The sequence below is a fragment of the Erythrolamprus reginae genome, chromosome 3 (genome assembly GCF_031021105.1).
Source record: "Erythrolamprus reginae isolate rEryReg1 chromosome 3, rEryReg1.hap1, whole genome shotgun sequence".
Taxonomy (NCBI): Eukaryota; Metazoa; Chordata; class Lepidosauria; order Squamata; family Dipsadidae; genus Erythrolamprus; species Erythrolamprus reginae.
Window position 1 is genome coordinate 182,798,138 of NC_091952.1, and position 21,012 is coordinate 182,819,149.

Genomic DNA, 21,012 nt, shown 5'->3' on the forward strand with positions numbered 1-21,012 from the left:
CCACTAGTAATTGAATTTATTGACAAGGATTAACCGTGATGGTAATCTCTCTCTCAAAATTAGTTTTAGCCAGCATTTTAAACAGCAAATCCTCAAAGTTTCGTCTTGCGTTGGAAATGTAGTGAGGGACAAAAAGCATTCCACTAAGTTGGAATGAATTGCCTTCTCATTTTTTTTTCATTACTCATAGGCACTAATTTGTGCCCCTGAGAATATTATGCTCAACATCTTGAACCGAAGGAGTGTAGTCCAGGGGGACTTAATTGTTCCCATGGTGGTCATTAAGGATTTTAATTATTATATTAGAATTTTTTATTGCCTTTTTTCCAGTATTACAGGATTTCGCACTACAGTTCTTTAGTAGCTAAATATCTTACCTGGTTCAACGTGATTTCTGTGGCTTCCCATTTGTAAAAGAGATACGCCCAACATGTTGGAAATTTGATCACTTCTGTTGTATTAGAGTTAATTTTTATTTTGTCTTCCTTACAATAATTGTCTTAAGAATTGTAGGCCTTTTTAGAAACAAATTGTATCAAATAGAGGATACAGATAAAGTTGAACAGATATTGATTACTTGCTAACACTGAAGGGTAGAATTCATTTTCAAGGTAAGAAAGGAGTAAGAAGACAACCTCGCTTAGGTTTTCTTACAATAGAAGTTGGGCCTCCACTTGAAATTTGCATATATGTACCCTGTTTTCCCCAAAATAAGACGTCCCCTGATAATAAACCCAATTGGACTTTTTAAGGCATAGCAATAAGCCCAAGTGCTTATTTCAGGGATCAAAACAATATAAGATAGGGTCTTATTTTCGGGGAAACACAATATTGTCATGGAATAACATGAGCTTAATAAAGCATCCATTCATAGATATTTTTAATATATTTTTCGCAGTCTCTTCCTAGAGATCAAATCAAAGGTTGCCATTAGATCTATAAGGAAAGCATAAAGGGAATCTAAAGAATTGGGGTGATCAGTTGAGGTGCCAGAAAATTTAAGATAACGGATTGATCTACTATTGATCATCCTGCCCTAAAGTCCACTTCAGTCAAGACTTGTTTTTGTTCTATCCAATCACCAAATTTCTCATATAAATGTTCATTAATGGCACTTAAGAGGTCATTAGGATGAAAATCAACAGATGCTTCGCCTCTTTTAAAGATTGGGACTGTAATAGAACAGCACCAATAGATCTATACATGGGGGGGGGGAGACCAATAGAGGAGCCCACCACTATGTTAGCTTTTACCAATTCTGTAGGGATCACATTTCCAGCAAATGTCTTCCCATTTTTTAGATGGGCTATAAGTTTAGAGTTTCTGTGACTCAAAGTTGAGGCCAGCCAGGAAGAGATTACAGTATAGTGAATTTCTAGGGACAAGCCTTAATTAACCTAGCACTAAAATAACTGCTAAAACTTTGTGACCACCCATATATATATAAGCCCTGTATCATACAAGTCATTAAGCTGAGAATAATTCAAATATATCTCACTTATCATTGATTTGGGAAAACATTTTATGTGATGGGATAAACTTTAATCAATAAGCATCTCTGATTCTTTGCCCGGTAAGTTAATATCTATAGCCAAGTAATTACATAATACAGGAATGGATAAAGATGGCTGAACATAATTGTGCAGAGGCTAAGATGCTGCTCCTACCATTGTATTTGAGAAATATGGTAGGTTCTGGAGAATAACATTGGGAAACTGTATGTCAGGCCGAAGCCATTTTACTTGGGATCTTTGGCCTGCCACACTTTATGTTGTTTTAAAATGTATTTTTTGCTATAGGGATTTGGGAGAGGTCATTGCACAAGGGATGTCTGGCATAGCCATAACAAATTCCTTCTAGATTGTCAAGGTCATCTTTTGTCTTTCCACTCCTGCACCTGCACAGGAGGAGATGGAAGTTAGTGCCCAGTTGGCAGATGAAGATTGGACAACATGATAGACTTGGGGGTGTGGGGACAAGGGCTTGAACTTTCAACTGGGTGGAGAAACCCTTGGGATTTCAGATTCGGAGTTCTCCCAGATGTGCCAATATGGCCCTGCTAATAAATTGGAACTTTGAGCAATACTTTGCCTCGAACTTTCGATGTTATTTGGAACCCTGACACTGTAGTTTCACCACTATTTGACCTTTGGCCATTTTATCCCCCATGCCTCTAACATTCCAGAGTACAATTCAAAGCATTGGTTGTGGCTCATACTATTTGGGATTGAAGGTGTCAGTAGCTTCATCAATTTAGTGACTAGATATATTGAAGGAAAAGAATGTATTATTCATGTTGATGATGATATTGATTATTCTGGTTATTCTTTCTCCCATTTTTACTTGGTCATGATGTCTTAGACCTCCTTAATCCCAAGCTGTCATCTGAAGACTTCTAGAAGTGGGAAGAAATCAGGAAGGAGAAAAATCTATCTATCTATCTATCTATCTATCTATCTATCTATCTATCTATCTATCTATCTATCTATCTATCTAGTCAAGTACATATTGGTAGTATCCAAAGATATAACAATGTTTATATACATGATATTGGTACTAATAATAGAGAAACATTAGGATAGGGACAGTAGGCTCACAGTCACTCATGCCCTCATCACCTCGAGATTCGACTACTATAATGCTCTCTACATGGGGCTACCTCTGAAAAGTGTTCGGAAACTTCAGATCGTGCAGAATGCAGCTGCGAGAGCAATCATGGGCTTCCCTAGGTATGCCCATGTTACACCAACACTCCGCAGTCTGCATTGGTTGCTGATCAATTTCCAGTCACAATTCAAAGTGTTGGTTATGACCTATAAAGCCCTTCATAGCATCGGACCAGAATATCTCCGGGACCGCCTTCTGCTGCACGAATCCCAGCGACCAATTAGGTCCCACAGAGTTGGCCTTCTCTGGGTCCCGTTGACTAAACAATGTCATCTAGCGGGTCCCAGGGGAAGAGCCTTCTCTGTGGCGGCCCCGACTCTCTGGAACCAGCTCCCCCCGGAGATTAGAACTGCCCCCACCCTCCTTGCCTTCCGTAAACTCCTTAAAACTCACCTCTGCCATCAGGCATGGGGGAATTGAGGCATCCCCCCCCCCTCTCCCCCGGGCCTATACTATTTATGGTATGTCTGTGTGTATGTCTGGTTTAATAATGGGGTTTTTAAATGTTTTTTAAATTTATTAGATTTGTCATGATTTGTTTAATTGTATGCTGTGAGCTGTCCCGAGTCTACGGAGAGGGGCAGCATACAAATCTAATAAATAAATAAATAAAATAAAATAAATGTCACACTTAGCCTTTCTTTGTCCCTGCACACAAAAGAAAGTCTTATCTCTCCTGACTACTATCATTTGCTTTTCTGAATACAGAATCCCTAAATCATTACTGCCTCAGAATAATAACACAACCTGTTGCTCCATTAGTAGGTCAATTAGATGGAATTTTGAGAAACAACACTTACCAACAAATAGCCAGTATAGTGAAACCCAACTGAGGAGCACCTCTTGGCCCAAGGAATCTCTTCAACAGATGCTTTTCCAAATAAATGCATAGTCATCATTACTTTCCTTGATTTCTCTTTCCGGTACCTTATTCAACACGTACTGCAGATCTCTTTTTGGCATTGAGAAGCTGTTATTAGAGGGTTGGAAAAGAAAGCCAGAAATTCTTCTTGATTCTCAGCTACTTATTAAAAAATTGCTGATGATTACACTGCTTTAATGTGAAGATCACTGGACATAAACTCAGGGAGATTGCAAAACAGGGAGTTTAGCCAGTACCTCTAGGTCAGTCCACTACTCAGCCCAACGTAACTGAAAATGTACCTTTTTACATAAATGCCATTTATTTCTGCTATAGCATTTCATCAGTTCTTGATTCCTACATAAAAGAGAAAACTAGAAAACAGAGCTTCTCTTTCCTAAGGAATATAAAAGATTTTATGTGAAGAACTTCTTTAAAAAAAAAAATCAAACATTTTATAAAGAGGCAAATGCTCCAATAAGCACTACATTAATACAAAGGTGTGCCTTTCGTCCCCTGTCCAATTGTCTTTCCTTTCTCTCACTTATCATATATATTTTCTTTCTTTCATATATCCTCTCCTCTAAGTTCACTTTTACCCTTATATATATTACTGTTCTGTGTTAGCAAAAACTTCAGAAGAAAAGGATTTAGGGGTAGTGATCTCTGACAGTCTCAAAATGGGTGAACAGTGCAGTCAGGCGGTAGGGAAAGCAAGTAGGATGCTTGGCTGCATAGCTAGAGGTATAACAAGCAGGAAGAGGGAGATTATGATCCCGCTATATAGAATGCTGGTGAGACCACATTTGAAATACTGTGTTCAGTTCTGGAGACCTCACCTACAAAAAGATATTGACAAAATTGAACGGGTCCAAAGACGGGCTACAAGAATGGTGGAAGGTCTTAAGCATAAAACGTATCAGGAAAGACTTCATGAACTCAATCTGTATAGTCTGGAGGACAGAAGGAAAAGGGGGGACATGATCGAAACATTTAAATATATTAAAGGGTTAAATAAGGTCCAGGAGGGAAGTGTTTTTAATAGGAAAGTGAACACAAGGACAAGGGGACACAATCTGAAGTTAGTTGGGGGAAAGATCAAAAGCAACATGAGAAAATATTATTTTACTGAAAGAGTAGTAGATCCTTGGAACAAACTTCCAGCAGACGTGGTTGATAAATCCACAGTAACTGAATTTAAACATGCCTGGGATAAACATATATCCATCCTAAGATAAAATACAGAAAATAGTATAAGGGCAGACTAGATGGACCATGAGGTCTTTTTCTGCCGTCAGACTTCTATGTTTCTACTACATGTCTATTTTTCTTCTTATGTATTTGTATATTGGATGAATGAATGAATGAATGAATGAATGAATGAATGAATGAATAAATAAATAAATAAATAAATAAATAAATAAATAAAATACTGTACCCACATCAGAATTCACATGTAGAATCTGTACATGTAGTGCTATATTTCTAAAGGAGATTGTATTTTAAGTAAGCTGATAGTTTCTGGTGCTATGTCCAGTTGACTTACATCTTCTGATGCAGAGTTATGGATGAAATTGTTATTGTACTAGGGCTAGTTAATGTTTGTGCTCCTGCTATAGCTGAATTTGATTCTTGGAATGAGATCATGAAAACATTCATTTCGCATATCAGCAACATCTTGAGTTCTGTATGACAAAATCTCCCTATTGGGCTATTAATATCATAATATATACCAGTGAACACAGCTGCTGGCTTGGGAAAAAAGTGAGGAGAATTACTAGCTGGTTTGGGAAATAGAGAGAAGACATAACAACTTCATCCTGGGCTCAGTAATAAATCTCTCTAGGAACACAAGTATTCACTCATAAGCTTAGTAGTGAAAGAACAAGGCTTAGGTAAGTTGCTTTTATTGCAGATATGCAAGAACTTCTTGTGACTATGAAAAATGAACTACTGCAGAAACTAGAAGTTTAGATGCATTTATATGTCCGCTCCTGAATTTTGAGTTCCATCTGTCTTCTACACTTAATGTGAATATAATGGACTTTTTGTTTCCGGTTTCTCAAAATTGGATGCTGAAAGCACCTATGCAGTGTTGGTTCAGCTTCAGAAATTTTACTCCTGGTCTTGCTAGCTTCAGCCTTCACAGTAGTATGGAAGTGGAATTCTGGCTACTCTTTTTGATAGTGAAGATTGCATATAATAGTCTCTTAAAATAATCAAACACTGTAATCTCCTATGTTAATGGTTTACAAGCCAATGGTTTCATTCTGATGTACCACATAGTTTATTTCTGACATGATAACATCCTAAAATAATATTTAAAAGATAAAAAGAAAAGGTTACTGTAGCAAGAAACTTTGCTTTTTGGTGTGTAGAAAACAGAATAATTCTGAAATTAGATATTATGGCCAAAAATGTCCTGTATAAAAATTATAAACTCTGTATTTCCTCCTTTCATTCTTGTCATAACTAGAGTTATCCAGTATATACTACCATCTTGCTATAAATTTCTTCTTCACTGTACAACATTGGCTATTGTGGCATCATGAACCAAAAGGGAATTTTAAAAATGCAGGACTCTTTTGTAGTCTTTCTCTTTACAGGAAGTATACCACCTATGTCAGTGGAGAGTTGTTCCTGGTTTGGACCAGTTCATAGAAACGGTAGAGCGGGTGGTGGGAGACTCCGCCCACCCACCAAGGATGCTTCTGCACATGTGCATGTATGAATCATTAGCAAAATCTTTTAGAACCCACCACGTGTGTGTACCAAGGAACTGGAATCAATTGTGGTTTTCAGGAACCTTCTGCACTAGAAATTTAGATTAGAGCAGAGGTGGATTGCTCCCAGTTTTATAGAAGCAGTAGCAGGAATTTCCCCTCACTCTCTGAACAGGGAGCGCTCGCTGGTTGGCCACATCCCAAACCGGCTCTAATGGCGGCGCCATAGGTGACACCATCTTGGTTTTGGTTTTGCACATAAGCAGAAGCAGGGTTTTTTTCTGCGTATGTGCAGAAACTTGTTTTTTGGCACAATGCATGTGCATGCATTCTTATGGCACAGCCACATGCAAAACCACATGGCGTGGGAGGAAGTGAATTGGCGGTGAGGTAAGTTAGAACCCACCTCTGGATTAGGTTCCTGTATTTTAGAAAAGATAAGTGTTTAAAGAGAGCCAGTATAGGTTTATAGCAGTTAGGGTATTCAAATGAACAAATGAATATTAATCTGTCAAGATTGGTGATTTAAAACTCTCAATCATTCAAAATGGTTGTGTGTATAAACCAGTGTATACTAAAAGGGATATGTGTTCCTCTGATAAAATTAAAGTTGTAACTATAGCAAAAAAAAATTATGTTAGATGTGGGGAGGTTAACATATAAATTAAATGCAAGTTCTTATATATTTCATTTTTAACATAAAATTCAGTTAGCAGCTCTGGGGGGGGGGGAGAGATATAGCTGCAGAATTATAACATGAATCTGATGCAAAGGTTGGGTGCGTTTTTAGCCGCGCAGCTGTCTCTCTCAATAATCTTGATATTACGTGATAAGAACAGAGTAGGAAAAGTTCGTTTTACAGATTTTCCTTTCAATAAGGATTTCAGTTTATTCCCAGTAATAACAGCCTATCCCGCAAAGTAAATGTTATTTCCCTTATCTGCATGCCAAACTGACTTCGCCATCTGAAAAGCTTAAGAACTCAATACACCAAATTACCCAGCTCAAAACCGTTGTCTAGTACAGGCCATTTTGCCCTGTCATCCTATGACAGGATGTCAAAGCTTTCCTTTCGATTGCCAGCATCTGCAGGAATCTGATATACTACCTTCTCATATCCGTGGGGAAAAGCACCAGGCAGTGGTGATGAAAAGTAGCAAGTCAGACAGCTGCAGAGACTGGGGGTTACTATAGCTCAGTTGCATCAGACATATGCTGAAGTCCTGCTCCCCATATTCCTTTATTCCATTTTATTAACATGAACATTCTAGTTTCATCACAACAATTTTGTTTCTTATCTCATATACTTTTGGGTGATTTAAAAAGCAATGGAGATGGAACCGAACTTTGAAGATTTTTCACTTAGACATTATAAACTACTGGTTGACCGTGAGGATTTTGCTCCTGAGGAGATTCAAAGGTTTCCACACTGAAAGGGGCAGATTCAAGCTCATATTCGCCTTACAAGAAAATAGCCAAGACCTTTATAAATTAAAAAGAAATGAGGAGAAGAAACACCAGGAATATTGCCATTAAGAAAATGAAGCCAGGATAGCTTTTGCGCAAAAATGGAAAGATAATGAGATTCCAAAAGAAGCAGATATTCTTTAAAAAGTCTTAGATTTGCCGAGATCGATATGATGATGAGACGGTTAAACAACCAAGAAGAATCAGAGTTTTATGATATTTGGCAGAAGATATATACTACTTGGTGGGAAACAGGAAAAAAGGGATGTGTGGTGTTATATTAATTTGAATATTTGAATTTAGCAGTAAAATTGTGTTAGATGGTCATTATTTACTAATATAAACATATATTCTTCTTTCTTCTCAAAAAAAATCTTTTTCTTTATCTTTATAAACTTTTACATAGGTTTAGATTTATTATGTTAAAATAGATATTTTCATTTTATATATTTTCATATATTTTATAGATGATGTTTTCTTTTTTATTATGATGATGATGACCTCTACTTTGAGCGGAGCAACTATTGCTCCACTAAATGTTTTATGCTATGTTTGTTATGTTTGTCTTTGAAAATTAATAAAATATATTGTTTTAAAAAGAAAGAAAATGAACTCCCAGACTTCCGGGGTGGCGCAAAGCCGGTTCGATGTGCTGATTAGGGGCTCCTGATCTGCACCCGAGATCTCTCGCTTGTAACCGTTTAAACGGTGACAGTTCTCTACGGAGAGGAGAACTAGCTTAAGGGGACGTCTCGAACAGTGGGTGGAGGTGCAAACCCCCACTGTAAAGGGCAGGATCCCCGTGAACAAGTGAGGGAAAGAGCTGAGGTTTACTCTCGGCCCGCAGGCCTAGTGCGCCGAGTGTGACAACTGGGAAGCAAAGGAGAGTAAGCGGTAGCAACGGCGGATTTTACTAAGACAGCTTGAATCCACTTACCTGAAAACGAACTGAGGTGTGAGCATTGGCAATATTATTTAAAAAAACTGTGAGTCTCCTGATTGAAAAGAGCTCACTCCAGTAGTTTGATTTTGAACCGCTCAAGGTTGACTCAGCCTTCCTTCTTCCCGAAGTCAGTAAAATGAGGGCACAGATTGTTGGGGGCAAAATGCTGACTTTCTGAACCCCTTGGACAGTGAAGGGCTACCAAACTTTTTACTACCACACTGTGGGCGTGGCTTATGCAAGACGTTCTGCATTTTCTTTCAACCTCTTTCAGTGCAGATTGGGGTGGAGCTCCATTTTCGCTACCCCACTGCGTTCCCCCCCATCCGGGCAGCAGCCCACCCCTGCCCTTAGAGAGGGCTGCAAAACACTATGAAGTGATATATAACTCTAAGTGATACTGCTATTACTGAAACTGACCAGAAAATAGACAACAATATAGCAATAGCATTTTGATTTATATACCACTTCATAGTGCTTTTATAGTGCTCACTAAGCACTAAGCAATCTGGCTCCTCATTTTACCAACCTCGGGAGGATGGAAGGCTGAGTCAACCTTGAGCTGGTCAAGATCGCTTTCTAACCACAGCACCACCATGGCTGATGATACTTTATAACAGAAATAAATAGCAAATTAAAATCTAATGAACGATAAAATCTTATCTAATATTCATATTCATATATCTATATATATATATTCATATTTATTAGATTTGTATGCCGTCCTTCTCCGAAAACTCGGGGCAGCTCACCGAGTAAATATAAAAACACAACGTACAGTACAAATCTAAGACATCCTTGCCTTTCGCAAGCTCCTTAAAACCCACCTCTGTCATCAGGCATGGGGGAATTGAAATTTTTCCCCTTCCCCCTAGGCTTATAGAATTTATACATGGTATGCTTGTTTGTATGATTGGTCTCTTAAATTGGGGTTTTTTAGATTATTTTTTAATATTAGATTTGTTACATTTTAATTAATTAATTAAAAAACTATAGCTAAAAACTCTATGTATTACTCAATCAAACGGTACAATCACACCATGTATCACAATTATTAGTCGGGGGCCAAATTTAATTGCCCCAGGTCTGGCGACATAGATGAGACTTAAGATTCTTGTGGAAGGCAAGGAGGGTGGGGGCAGTACGAATCTCTGGGGGGAACTGATTCCAGAGGGTCGGGGCCCCCACAGAGAAGGCTCTTCCCCTAGGCCCCACCAAATGACATTGGCTGATGGGACCTGGAGAAGGCCAACTCTGTGGGACCTAACTGGCCGCTGGGATTTATGCGGCAGAAGGCAGTCTCGTAAGTAATCTGGTCGGATGCCATGTAGGGCTTTGTAGGTCATTACCAACATTTTGAACTATGTCCGGAAACCAATCAGCAACCAGTGCTGTCCGCAGAGTGTTGGAGAGACATGGGTATATCTAGGGAGACCCATGACTGTTCACGCAGCTGCATTTTGCACGATTTGAATGGGATTTTTCTGTAAACTATGATCTCTGGAAAGTATGCTTTCAAAATAGCAACTTGTATGTTAAAACCTAGAGATTTAAAAGTTACATAATGAATTGCGGGTGGGGGGAACTTAGTTGAAGATGACTGAAAATCTGAATAAATGGTCTATTTGTAAGAGTTAGAAGGAGCTAAGAATTACTGGAGGAATGGGATATAATATTGTACCTTGAAAAGATATTCCCAGATTTACAATGAGTCTGGATCAGACCGAAAAAACAGCCAAGAGAACAATCTTCAGAGATATATTTATAGGCTTCAATAAAAGCTCTAAAAAGAGGCAATATTTCAGCTAGGAAGAGAGAGATTTAAAAAATATGAACTGTTTCTGCATGCGTGTACTTCTTCACCGGTGGTCCTAGCAGAAGTTCTCTCTAGGCATTCAGACAGAAGTAACTGCTCCCGAGTGTAAACTACCCAAGTTTTACAATCTATACAGCTGTTTTAATGCTTCAAGGAGATGATCTCTGTGATCAGATACATTGCAATGCACCTTTTCTCAATGTTTTGCACTGCTCTAAAAAAAGATCATAATTACAGTAAATATCGCATTAAATATCAACAATCTATCAACAATTGCAAGATTTTTGGGAGAAGAAAAAGATTATTTAAAACTTGAAAGATAACAAGGTCAATTGTCACCATATGGCAAAATGACTGGGAGTTGAAGTCCAAATATCTTCATGTTGCCAAGGTTGGGAAACACTGGGTTATGTTCATGGGAAGGAGACTTTGAACAGGCAAAGGAAAGCACACAATTAAACTCTACAATTCTTTAGCACAGATTATGGTGATGGCTACTAACTTGAATGCCTTTACATGAGAACTGGATAGAAGACAGTTCCATCAATAGTTGTTGTTTTTGAAAAGTCAGAGTTAACTATGGATTATCCTTCCAAATTTGCAGGTAAACAATAGCAAAAAGAGATGTTTCTCCATCTTTGGTTTATGAATGTCCCAGCATCCATTGGCCACTGTGAGAAAATGCTGAATTAAGATGAGTCTTGATTTGAACCAATAGAGCTATTCTTATCTGTCGTGTCTTTTTTTGGAGGGGGGAGGGGGGTAATTTTTTAAAACTTTTCCTCCATACAAACTTTTTTCCATACATTTCAAAATAACCGGGTTACAATAAAGACAGTATTTACTCAGTAAATCATAGATAACTGTCCCAAAAAATTTAATAGTTCCAAATTAAATTATTTTCGGTATCAATCATACTTATCTCTCTGTCTTGATACACATATGATAATATTGCCACAAAAGCATTTAGGCTTTATCTTTCAATCCCCAAAGAGCTCATAATAGTCTAGCTATTTAAAGATATTATTCTCTCATTTTTTGAGAGATTGGTGGGTTGGATGCTTATTCTTAAACTGCTTCCACACAATTGAGGAGAAATCTACACAGGCCTTTTCCACAGAATTGCCATTCATCTCCCAGCTAATTGGCTATTATTCATTTGTTGGACCATGGAAAAAGTCTCCCAGCCTTCACAGATTACTATAGATGTTTCTTTGAAGTTTGGAAAACCCTTAAATGTTACTTCTGAGGGTATAAAATCAACCAGAATGCAAGTGAAGGTCTTTTGATCCAAAATAATAGGTAAGTTACAAATCATTTGCCCAGCCCTTTGCTTATATTCTGTCTGTCTGCTCTGGACCCTTAATAATACAGATTCAAGCAAAGCTTTGTAGATTTATTGTGGTGTTTCCATCAGCATTCTTCATTTATACTTTAAACTTTCACACACCCTGCAGTTCTGATTTGATGGACTGCTTCTGATCTCTAGAGTTATGCTCCTGGTTTTTGACAACTGTAGTTAAAAATAGATGCTATTATTTATAATCAATTTTATAAAATGCAATTGGATTAAACTGAAAAATATTGATTTGTCTGAAGAAGGTCATACTGCTCAATGTTCAGCTTTTGCAGCCAATATGGTTCTACCTCTGCAAATAATTACCCTGGATCCATAAGTTTGACCTTGCAGATCACTTAGCAGCTGAAAAACATTTGATTTGATAACTGGAGACAACTGAGAAGCTAGAAATGCCGTATTCTATTTATTTACTGGAATCATTCTGTGCTTTTCTCCCTATTCCTTTAGTTGCATTTTGTATCCCTTTTCCAGATCTGCAGTTTCCTGTTTGAAGTGTAACAATCAGATCTCTATACTGTATAGTATTTCAATGCAGTTTGGCAACAACTTAAATTGATTCCAGGAACAGTTCTAAATATAATTACAATAATTTTCTATATCAAAATTGTTTTTCAAGTTACATGCAGCAATAATTTGAAACGCGTAAAATGAAGTCTTCAGATTATTCATTAGTCACTTTAATTTTTAAGTGCTGCTCCCAGAAATTCCTTTTACCACTGAAATTCTAGTGATTATAGATCATTTTATCTTTAAGCCATTGTAAATCAAGCCAGATCTCTTTCATGATAGTGAGGATTTCTAGTCGGCCTATCCCTTGCATTTAAGGAAGAGCCTTAGAAATTAACCTTATCGCTTAGCTGACTAATAACTTAACTCACTGCTAATTAATTTGTGTCATTCTTTTTTTTTAAAAAAACTAAATTATTTCTGACTTGGGTTGCTAAATAAATATGTTGGTAATGAAGTGTTGGACTTTACTGGAGAAATTGTGATCAAGTCTACGGAGAGGGATGGCATACAAATCTAATAAATTATAAATAGATAGATAGATAGATAGATAGATAGATAGATAGATAGATAGATAGATAGATAGATAGATAGATAGAAAGAAAGAAAGAAAGAAAGAAAGAAAGAAAGAAAGAAAGCATTGGCTAATTCTGGGATTGTAAGTCTCTCTCACACTAACCTGTTTCATCAGAACAATCCCAACCTTTATTCTCTTATTTCAACATAAAGCCAGGGTATAAATATAAGAAATGAAGGAAATAAATATGCCCCTTTAGTTATAATGGCTTGCTAATTTGTTTTGTCTAAATCGTTGGATACATTTTTCAACCATTTCAAGAAGACTAAATAAAGCTCCTGGGACTAGGTGTATGCTTCACCATATAAATCAAATGCTAGCATTTTCAGACACTGCTTCTCCAGTGACCTTTTAAGGGATGCAATCAATGGGAGAATCTGATATTCTTATTTTGGTTGACAAATGCTGTGGCAGGAACAGATTGATGAGATGCCATTCCCTTATGCACAATATAATTCTGCAAAATAATGCTGCTGTAATACTAACCATCTTTAGCAATATATTTGGGCAGAAGATTATGGAAGTGGCTTCCAAGGTTTTTTTTTGTGAAAGTAATTCTGAAAATTGGAGATTTTCTTTTTTTAAAAAAAAACAAAAACTCTTTAATAGTCCATCATACTATTTTGCAGTAATTATAGATGAACAAACCTAAAATAGGCTTTGGTTTATAGTGTGCAAATGTTTGTCAATTGTAAGGGATTTGAACAGTAAACTTTTTTTTCTGGTCTAGGATTCTTTTGAATTCCATTCTGAACATTTACTATGTGCCCTGTCTTTCTGTTTCTTGTTTTATAGCTCTTGCACTTTCAACTTGTAGTTCTCAATGCTTATGTTTCAATTTTTCTCCTTTCCACTCTCTATTATTCTCATAAATGTTGTTGTGAAAAGGAAATGAAATGGGAATTCTACCCCTGGTGCTTAGCTTACAAGTTTGAGAGACAGCCTTGTGGCAGAATACAAAGGCATTGTTGCATTGTTTCACCTGACCCAGTTCAATTGGCCTTTCCCAATTATGTTGTCTCCTGTTGGTTTGGATTGTATCTCCATCGGTTGCAAACAGGTTGGGGTGTGCTAAGAGAAGACAATATGATTGCAGCCAAGAATCTGTGGGAAACCAGACAGGAAGCAACATAGCTGTAGCTCTTTCAATATAACTCCAAACAGTTGCCCAAAACAGAGGTAGCCCCTTAATCAGCTGTATTTAGAGTTAGCCAGTCTTCTTGGCATTCCACACTGAGCAGAAGGTTGAAATGAAGACCAACCCTCTGATTTTAGTAAGTTGAAACCTGTGAATTCTATTCTCCTTGGCTATCCATTGCTGTGAAATATTTACTTAGTTATTCTAACATTTCAGTTGCATCTACCAAGTGAATTTTGGAATACATTGGCACAAATTAAGCTTTTCTATTATAGTGTAGTTATTTAATCCTGAATATGAACCTTTTTTTTTCATTATCATCATTTATTAATTACCTGGCAAGATCTTTAGGTAAAGTAATTGCATTGTATACCCCCCATTTATTATGTACAACAGTAGAACTTCCTGGATTTACTTTAGACAGTATCCTTAAATGGGTATAATAGAAACTGCTGGTTGTTTCTCTTAAATTTGGTGGAAAAAAATTAAACATTTAAGGCTCCATTAGGGATGTGTAATATACAATGGAAAAAATTTACATAAATGAATATTTACATAAACGTAAAATATAAATTTTGGAGTGTTTTTACGGATTCCAATGAACTTCAGCTCAACTGTTTTATATTTTAAGAATTAAGAATGTAAAGAAATGGATACTATGGATTTCTTTAATTGACAGTTTATATTATATCCCCCTATCAATGTTCTAGTAAAGTTGTAGTTTGAAAGGTAACATGAATGCTATAAATTAGCAGTATATATACTGAATGTGTATGTGTGTGTGTGTATGTGTATTTTATATTTACACATTTTTGCTGATAATGAAAAGGAAGGTATTTTATATATACACTCGTCCAGTGTAATCTAAAACTCTGCATATCATATCCTGGAATTTCCCTAATACCACCGTAGCCTGAATTACATGAAGTTGTACATGGAGATATGTTCAGGAACATCAAATAGGACTAAGTATGCATATTTATTTTATATGACATAATATGCTATTTTTATTTGCAGATGTCATGCAAGTCTAAGGACAAAGTTTCTTAAAGTAATCTTAATCTTTAATATGTAGTAGTAAAAGAAACTTTTGAATAATTAATTACAAATATACAAATATGCCTCATTAAGTTTTAAATGAAATAATCCTCTTATTTCAATAAAATAATTTTTCTATTTCAATCTATTATCATTTCTATCACCAATCAATCTATCGTGTCATTTTTGATCTCATACCAGTTTTTCAGCATAAGAATTTAAATCTTAAATCAGTTTTAGGTCTGGAGGATGGAAGGTTTGTAATGTGTGTTTGTGTCTGTATTATTTTTCTGTTTGTTTATATAGCCATTAAGCTATATAGTATAGCATTTTGGAAGTGTGTGGCTTAATTCATTTCTTGTAACGTTGGGAAAGAACCAGAATGACAATTGCTTATAGGAAATTTCCTCTTCACAGTGAGAATATTTAAGCAAGCCATGATCCATTAGGCAAATATAACATATTGATTTTTTTTAAGTGTTTTGAGTTATTAGAGAAGTAGCTAGTATTCCTAGGCTCTTTCTACATATGAGGATTGCACCTGTCTATGTTTTCTCTGTGCCTCTGTTTCTCTCACATATGTTAACTTTACTTGGAAAGCTAACTGATCTATCATTACTTTGGTTCCTGTTTCAGAGGAAACATTTCAAAAACAGTTTCACATTTCCTCTCGGGTTGCAGAACAGGTAGTTTCCCCTTGGCAGAAGTTCCTAACTCATCTTGGCTCCTGAATCCTCCTCACCCCTATGTTCCAGAACCTTTGCCAGCCCCATAGAGAATTTGGCTTTATCTCTGTTTTGGTTTTCCTCTCTAAACCAGGATGAGAGAAATAAGGCTGAAATTGTTTGCAGTTGCTGGAGCAGAAGCCAGCAGTTTCAAGGAAGGGTCTCTTGTAACTCTTTTATCCACTGACGGACAGCAGCCTGTGCTTCCAGGTGTGCAGCTCTGATAGGAAAATGCCAGATGCGTGTGCAGCTGCACCCCACCGACGCACCCCCACATGAGGGCTTCTGCGCATGCACAGCAAGCCAAATCTCGCACAAGGATGTGCACAAGAGAGAAGTTTTGGCTATTTTCACTAATTTTTTGTTTCCGTGCATGCGCAAAAGCAAAAAACTAGGCAAAAGTAGCCAAAATCTTGCTCTTATACGTGTTCTCGCGCAAGATTTGGCTTATTGCACATGCGCAGAAGCCAAATCTTGTGTCGACAGGTGCCCACCGAGGGAGCTCCAGTAATAATAATAATAATAATTTATTAGATTTGTATGCCGCCTCTCTCCGAAGACTCAGGTAGCAGGCAAGATTTGCTGATTTTATCTAGCATGCATTACTACATTGTAATATCTAAGTTACTAATTTTTAATGGAAATCTGCTGAAATTTAACTAGCTTCTATGAAGTCATCCCACAAATTATTATTTTTTAAATCTGAAGGTTCATCATCTTATTTGTAAGGGCAATAATTACGGTAATACATTCTCCATGGATGTTGAGAAGTTATTAATTTAAGAATTAATTGTTTAATTTAATTTAAACATTTAAAATTAAATAATAAATTTAAATTTATTAAATTTAAACAATAAATTTAAGAAGTTATTAATGAAATATCTAATATTTCAGATATTTCAGATGTCAGTGGAAAATAAACTCCACTAATGCATAAGTGTGAAGAATTGTTCATAGTATTTTTCCAAACCTTTTTTAAAAATTGTTAGCGTTACTTGTTTTTACAGTTACGTTGTTTTTACATCATAATAGTATGGGGTTATATTGTACATTAAAACATCACTGATATTTAAGGATTATTTGTATTCTGATCCAAATGAATAAGAGGGGTTATTGAAATGCTTCTTGCTAACGTTTCTAACATTGTTAGAGATTATTTGTAAAATCTGCCAAAAGGAATAATTTTGAAGTGTATAAAACCTACAATATTAATGCATAGCCAGTTTCTATCATTCTTAAGATTTTGCATCTTACCAATAGTATTAGTAACTAATGCTATCAATTTATAATCAAATATCATTGAAAGTATAAAATTCAGAATTGAGATTTTATATCATCTAGATTCTAGTTGGTAAACAATCCATTACTTTCCTAATTAATCATTAACCAAGACAGTAAGTTATTGTTACTTGACCATTTAGCTTCATGTTTAATAACAGTTGAGTTTTCTTTATTTCTATTTCATTCATAAAATGGAAATGCAGAATTCCTAAATCCAACATCTGTTCTGATTTCCAGTCTACCGTCAAGAAACTAAACAGACCATTCATGATGAAGTTTTGGAAACAACTGAAAAGGATTCTAATTTCCTGGCAAAAGGATAGTTGCATACTGGACAGAATCACTAGATGGGTCAATTTCAACATGTTATAGTTACGGAAAGTATAAAATTTCATGCTCTGGAATAGTGAAGCAATTGAGCCAAACATGCTGAACCTATTTAAACAGGACTTGCAAAACTCAGGAAAGGAGCACTGTGGGTTTTTTAAAAAGCATTACTTCACAAAAAATTCAAAATATTGATTCACCTTCCCTCCATGGAGAATTTATTATATAATTTAGTTTCCTATTAAAGTTATAATAGTGATAATAGTTCTGTACTATATCTCTATAATATTTTATGCTTCATCAAAACAGGCAATGTTGCTGAACATCTATTGAGTTGTATATTGTGTCATATAATAAAATTTCAATATCTTATGTATTTCAATATCTTCTAAAAGTTTCTCTCCAGTTATCTATTGCTTGAGAAATGCAAATTCAATACATAGGTTGGGAGTTGAATCCATGATAACTTCATCAAGTTATCTCCCCACAAGTGATGGGCTATACACATCTGTTATACAAGCCATTCTTTTCTTCAAGCTTTTATTTCTTGATGTGGACTCTGGAATAATTTTATATACAGTGATACCTTGTCTTACAAACTTAATTGGTTCCAGGATGAGGTTCTTAAGGTGAAAAGTTTGTAAGATGAAACAATGTTTCCCATAGGAATCAATGGAAAAGCGATTAATGCGTACAAGGCCAAAATTCACCCCTTTTGCCAGCCGAAGTGCCGGGTTTTGTGCTGCTGGGATTCCCCTGAGGTTCCCCTCCATGGGAAACCCCACCTCCGGACTTCTGTGTTTTTGCGATGCTGCAGGGGAATCAAAGCAGGGGAATTCCAGCATCGCAAAGACAAGTGCTTCGCTGGCACCGGAAGTCTGGAGGTAGGGTTTCCCATGGAGGGGAGCCTCAGGGGAATCCCAGCAGCGCAAAAACGGGTGCTTTGCTGGCAACGGAAGTCTGGAAGTGGGGCATCCCAGCGGCGGTGGTGGGTTTGTAAGGTGAAAATAGTTTGTAAGAAGAGGCAGAAAAATCTTAAACCCCGGGTTTGTATCTCAAAAAGTTTGTATGACGAGGCGTTTGTAAGATGAGGTATCACTGTAATTGTTTACAATGGTTAGAAACTGAAAATACCTTTTTCTGATTCTTCGTGAAGCTGACTTGGATTTATTGTAGAACTTGATTATTCTAAATTACTATATCAACTATCTGTGCTAATCACCATGCCTTTATCCATCATTCTATCCTTTAGCCTAGGCATCCATCTTCTAGTTTATCACTTTTCTACTAGTAGGAGTCCCAAGTTCTCCATTCTCCTGTCTTAGCTCACCTCTATTTAACAATTCTGTTATCTTTCTTCCTAATCAGAGCTTCAAGACTTCTTGGAGAGCCTCCTTCATGTTCAGTTGAATCATTACTGGGCCAACCATACACTTAAAGAGGATGCATCAGAGGACATTCCCAGGTTTTATTAACTGTGTAAATCACCTATAAGTGCATCCTTATGCCAGAAATTTATTTATTTATTTATTTATTGGATTTGTATGCCGTCCCTCTCCATAGACTCGGGGCGGCTAACAATAGTAATAAAAAACATCATGCAAATCCAATACTAAAAACAACTTTAAAAAAACCTTATTATAAAACTAAACATCCATACAAACAAACATACCATGCATAAATTATAAAGGCTTAGGGGGAAAGAATGTCTCAATTTCCCCATGCCTGATGACAGAGGTTACGAAAGGCAAGGAGGGTGGGGGCAATTCTAATCTCTGGGGGGAGTTGATTCCAGAGGGTCGGGGCCGCCACAGAGAAGGCTTTTCCCCTGGGCCCCGCCAAGCGACATTGTTTTGTTGACGGGACCCAGAGAAGGCCCACTCTGTGGGACCTAACTGGTCGCTGGGATTTGTGCGGTAGAAGGCGGTCTCGTAGAAATATTATTCAGTTGTAGAGAAGAATACTCAGAAAATTCAGAATGTGAATAAATTTTTAAGTTAAGGAATGGTAGGGTTGCTTTGATCATCTCTTCAATTAAAGAATTCCTACAAAGTAGGATTTTTCTAGCACACTAAATGTTCACAATGGTGTTCAATCAGATGCCTTACCTTTCCTTTAAAAAGGGGCAAATATCTATTTGAAACAGTGCAGTATCACAAAATAATTTAATAGAAAATCGAAATAACAGGCCAACATAAAGGTACAATGCTATGAGTTCAAAAGATTAAAAGCAACATGAGAAAATATTATTTTACTGAAAGAGTAGTAGATCCTTGGAACAAACTTCCTGCAGACGTGGTAGATAAATCCACAGTAACTGAATTTAAACATGCCTGGGATAAACATATATCCATCCTAAGATAAAATACAGAAAATAGTATAAGGGCAGACTAGATGGACCATGAGGTCTTTTTCTGCCGTCAGACTTCTATGTTTCTATGTTTCTATGAATTTGCGTAGAAAATCAGGAATTGATATGTTTTAGTTTGTTCTCAAACCTGGACAAAAAGAAGTGTCATTGGAGAAGACCTTGATGCTTGAAAAAAATCGAACACAATCAAAATAGTGGATGAGAGAAGACAAGGTGACTAGATGCTATCACTGATGACATAAACAGGAGTTTACAGGAAAAAGCAGTTTAACAGGCAATCGTGGGTAACTACTGTCCACCCGATCACAAAAGATAAAAACTGAGGCTACCCTCGAAGCCCTGAAAGCATTCTTAGACTTAGTAAAAAATATAAAAGCCATCTAAGATGAAAAATAAATGTTCCTAGTCTCACTCAATAGTAATGTTTGTTTTAACATTATTTTTTCCTGGCAAATCTAGTTTCCATGTTTTGATCATCTGTTGTTCCTGAGTTTTAAGAGACTGGGGCAATTTTTCCCATTTTTTTCTCCATCTCGCTTTGCCTTGGCTAATTTTTTTTTATTATTGTTATTCTGCATTAAAGTATTGGAATTGGAAAAAGAGAACCAGATAAGGCCATATTCCCTTTTATTTTTCTGTTATTCATATGTAGGACTGATTCCAACTACAATCGGGTAATTTAATCTTATATGAAACAGTAACTCTTTCCATTGCCTCCAGCTAAAAGGGGAAATATTAAGCTATGGTAATATAAATATGCATACATAGATAAGGGTTCATTTGAAAACAAAAATCCTCCTGGAAAAGTGATAGGTAGGAACTGCATGTATGCTTCCTGAGGTTTCTCCCTATAAAATTATGAGATAAACTTGATACATTTGGTAAACTAGGGTAAAATGGGGCTAAAAGTTCTTAATGCTTTGGTAGTAATCTGTTTTTTCACCGCTGCCAGCTGCCCTGAGCATTGGAAGAGTGGCAGCACATAAATTTAATATATAAAGAAAACCTTACTTTGATTTGCTGTTCGTCTGAATCATCTTTTGACCTCCAAGGTCTTTGCGAGTTTTCAATACTGCTGTAAAATTCCTTTCAGCTGTAAAACAAAACTGTCCTATTCATTCATAATTGTTAGGATTTAATCGATGGGCATTAATTGCTTCTGAATTTCTCCATAAGGAACTTGATTTTTGTTCTGATGGGAATGTCATTA

At 36.5% G+C, this 21,012-nt stretch overlaps 1 protein-coding gene across 4 annotated transcripts in view; it reads left to right on the top strand.

The window, feature by feature from the left end:
• CDKAL1 (CDK5 regulatory subunit associated protein 1 like 1) overlaps window positions 1–21,012 on the top strand; it is a 652,416-nt gene that overhangs the window by 384,077 nt on the left and 247,327 nt on the right. Inside the window, exon 14 of one of the 4 annotated variants that reach the window (XR_011558700.1) lies at window positions 17,342–17,767. The exons of 2 other annotated variants lie outside the window; for them this stretch is intronic. Coding sequence is in view for 1 of the 2 variants with exons in the window: in XM_070747382.1 (XP_070603483.1) it covers window positions 17,342–17,476 (135 nt within the window). In the remaining variant the exon portion in view is untranslated. Of the gene's footprint in view, window positions 1–17,341; window positions 17,808–21,012 lie in introns of those variants that run through there. One more of the 4 variants, XM_070747382.1, reaches the window with a different exon arrangement.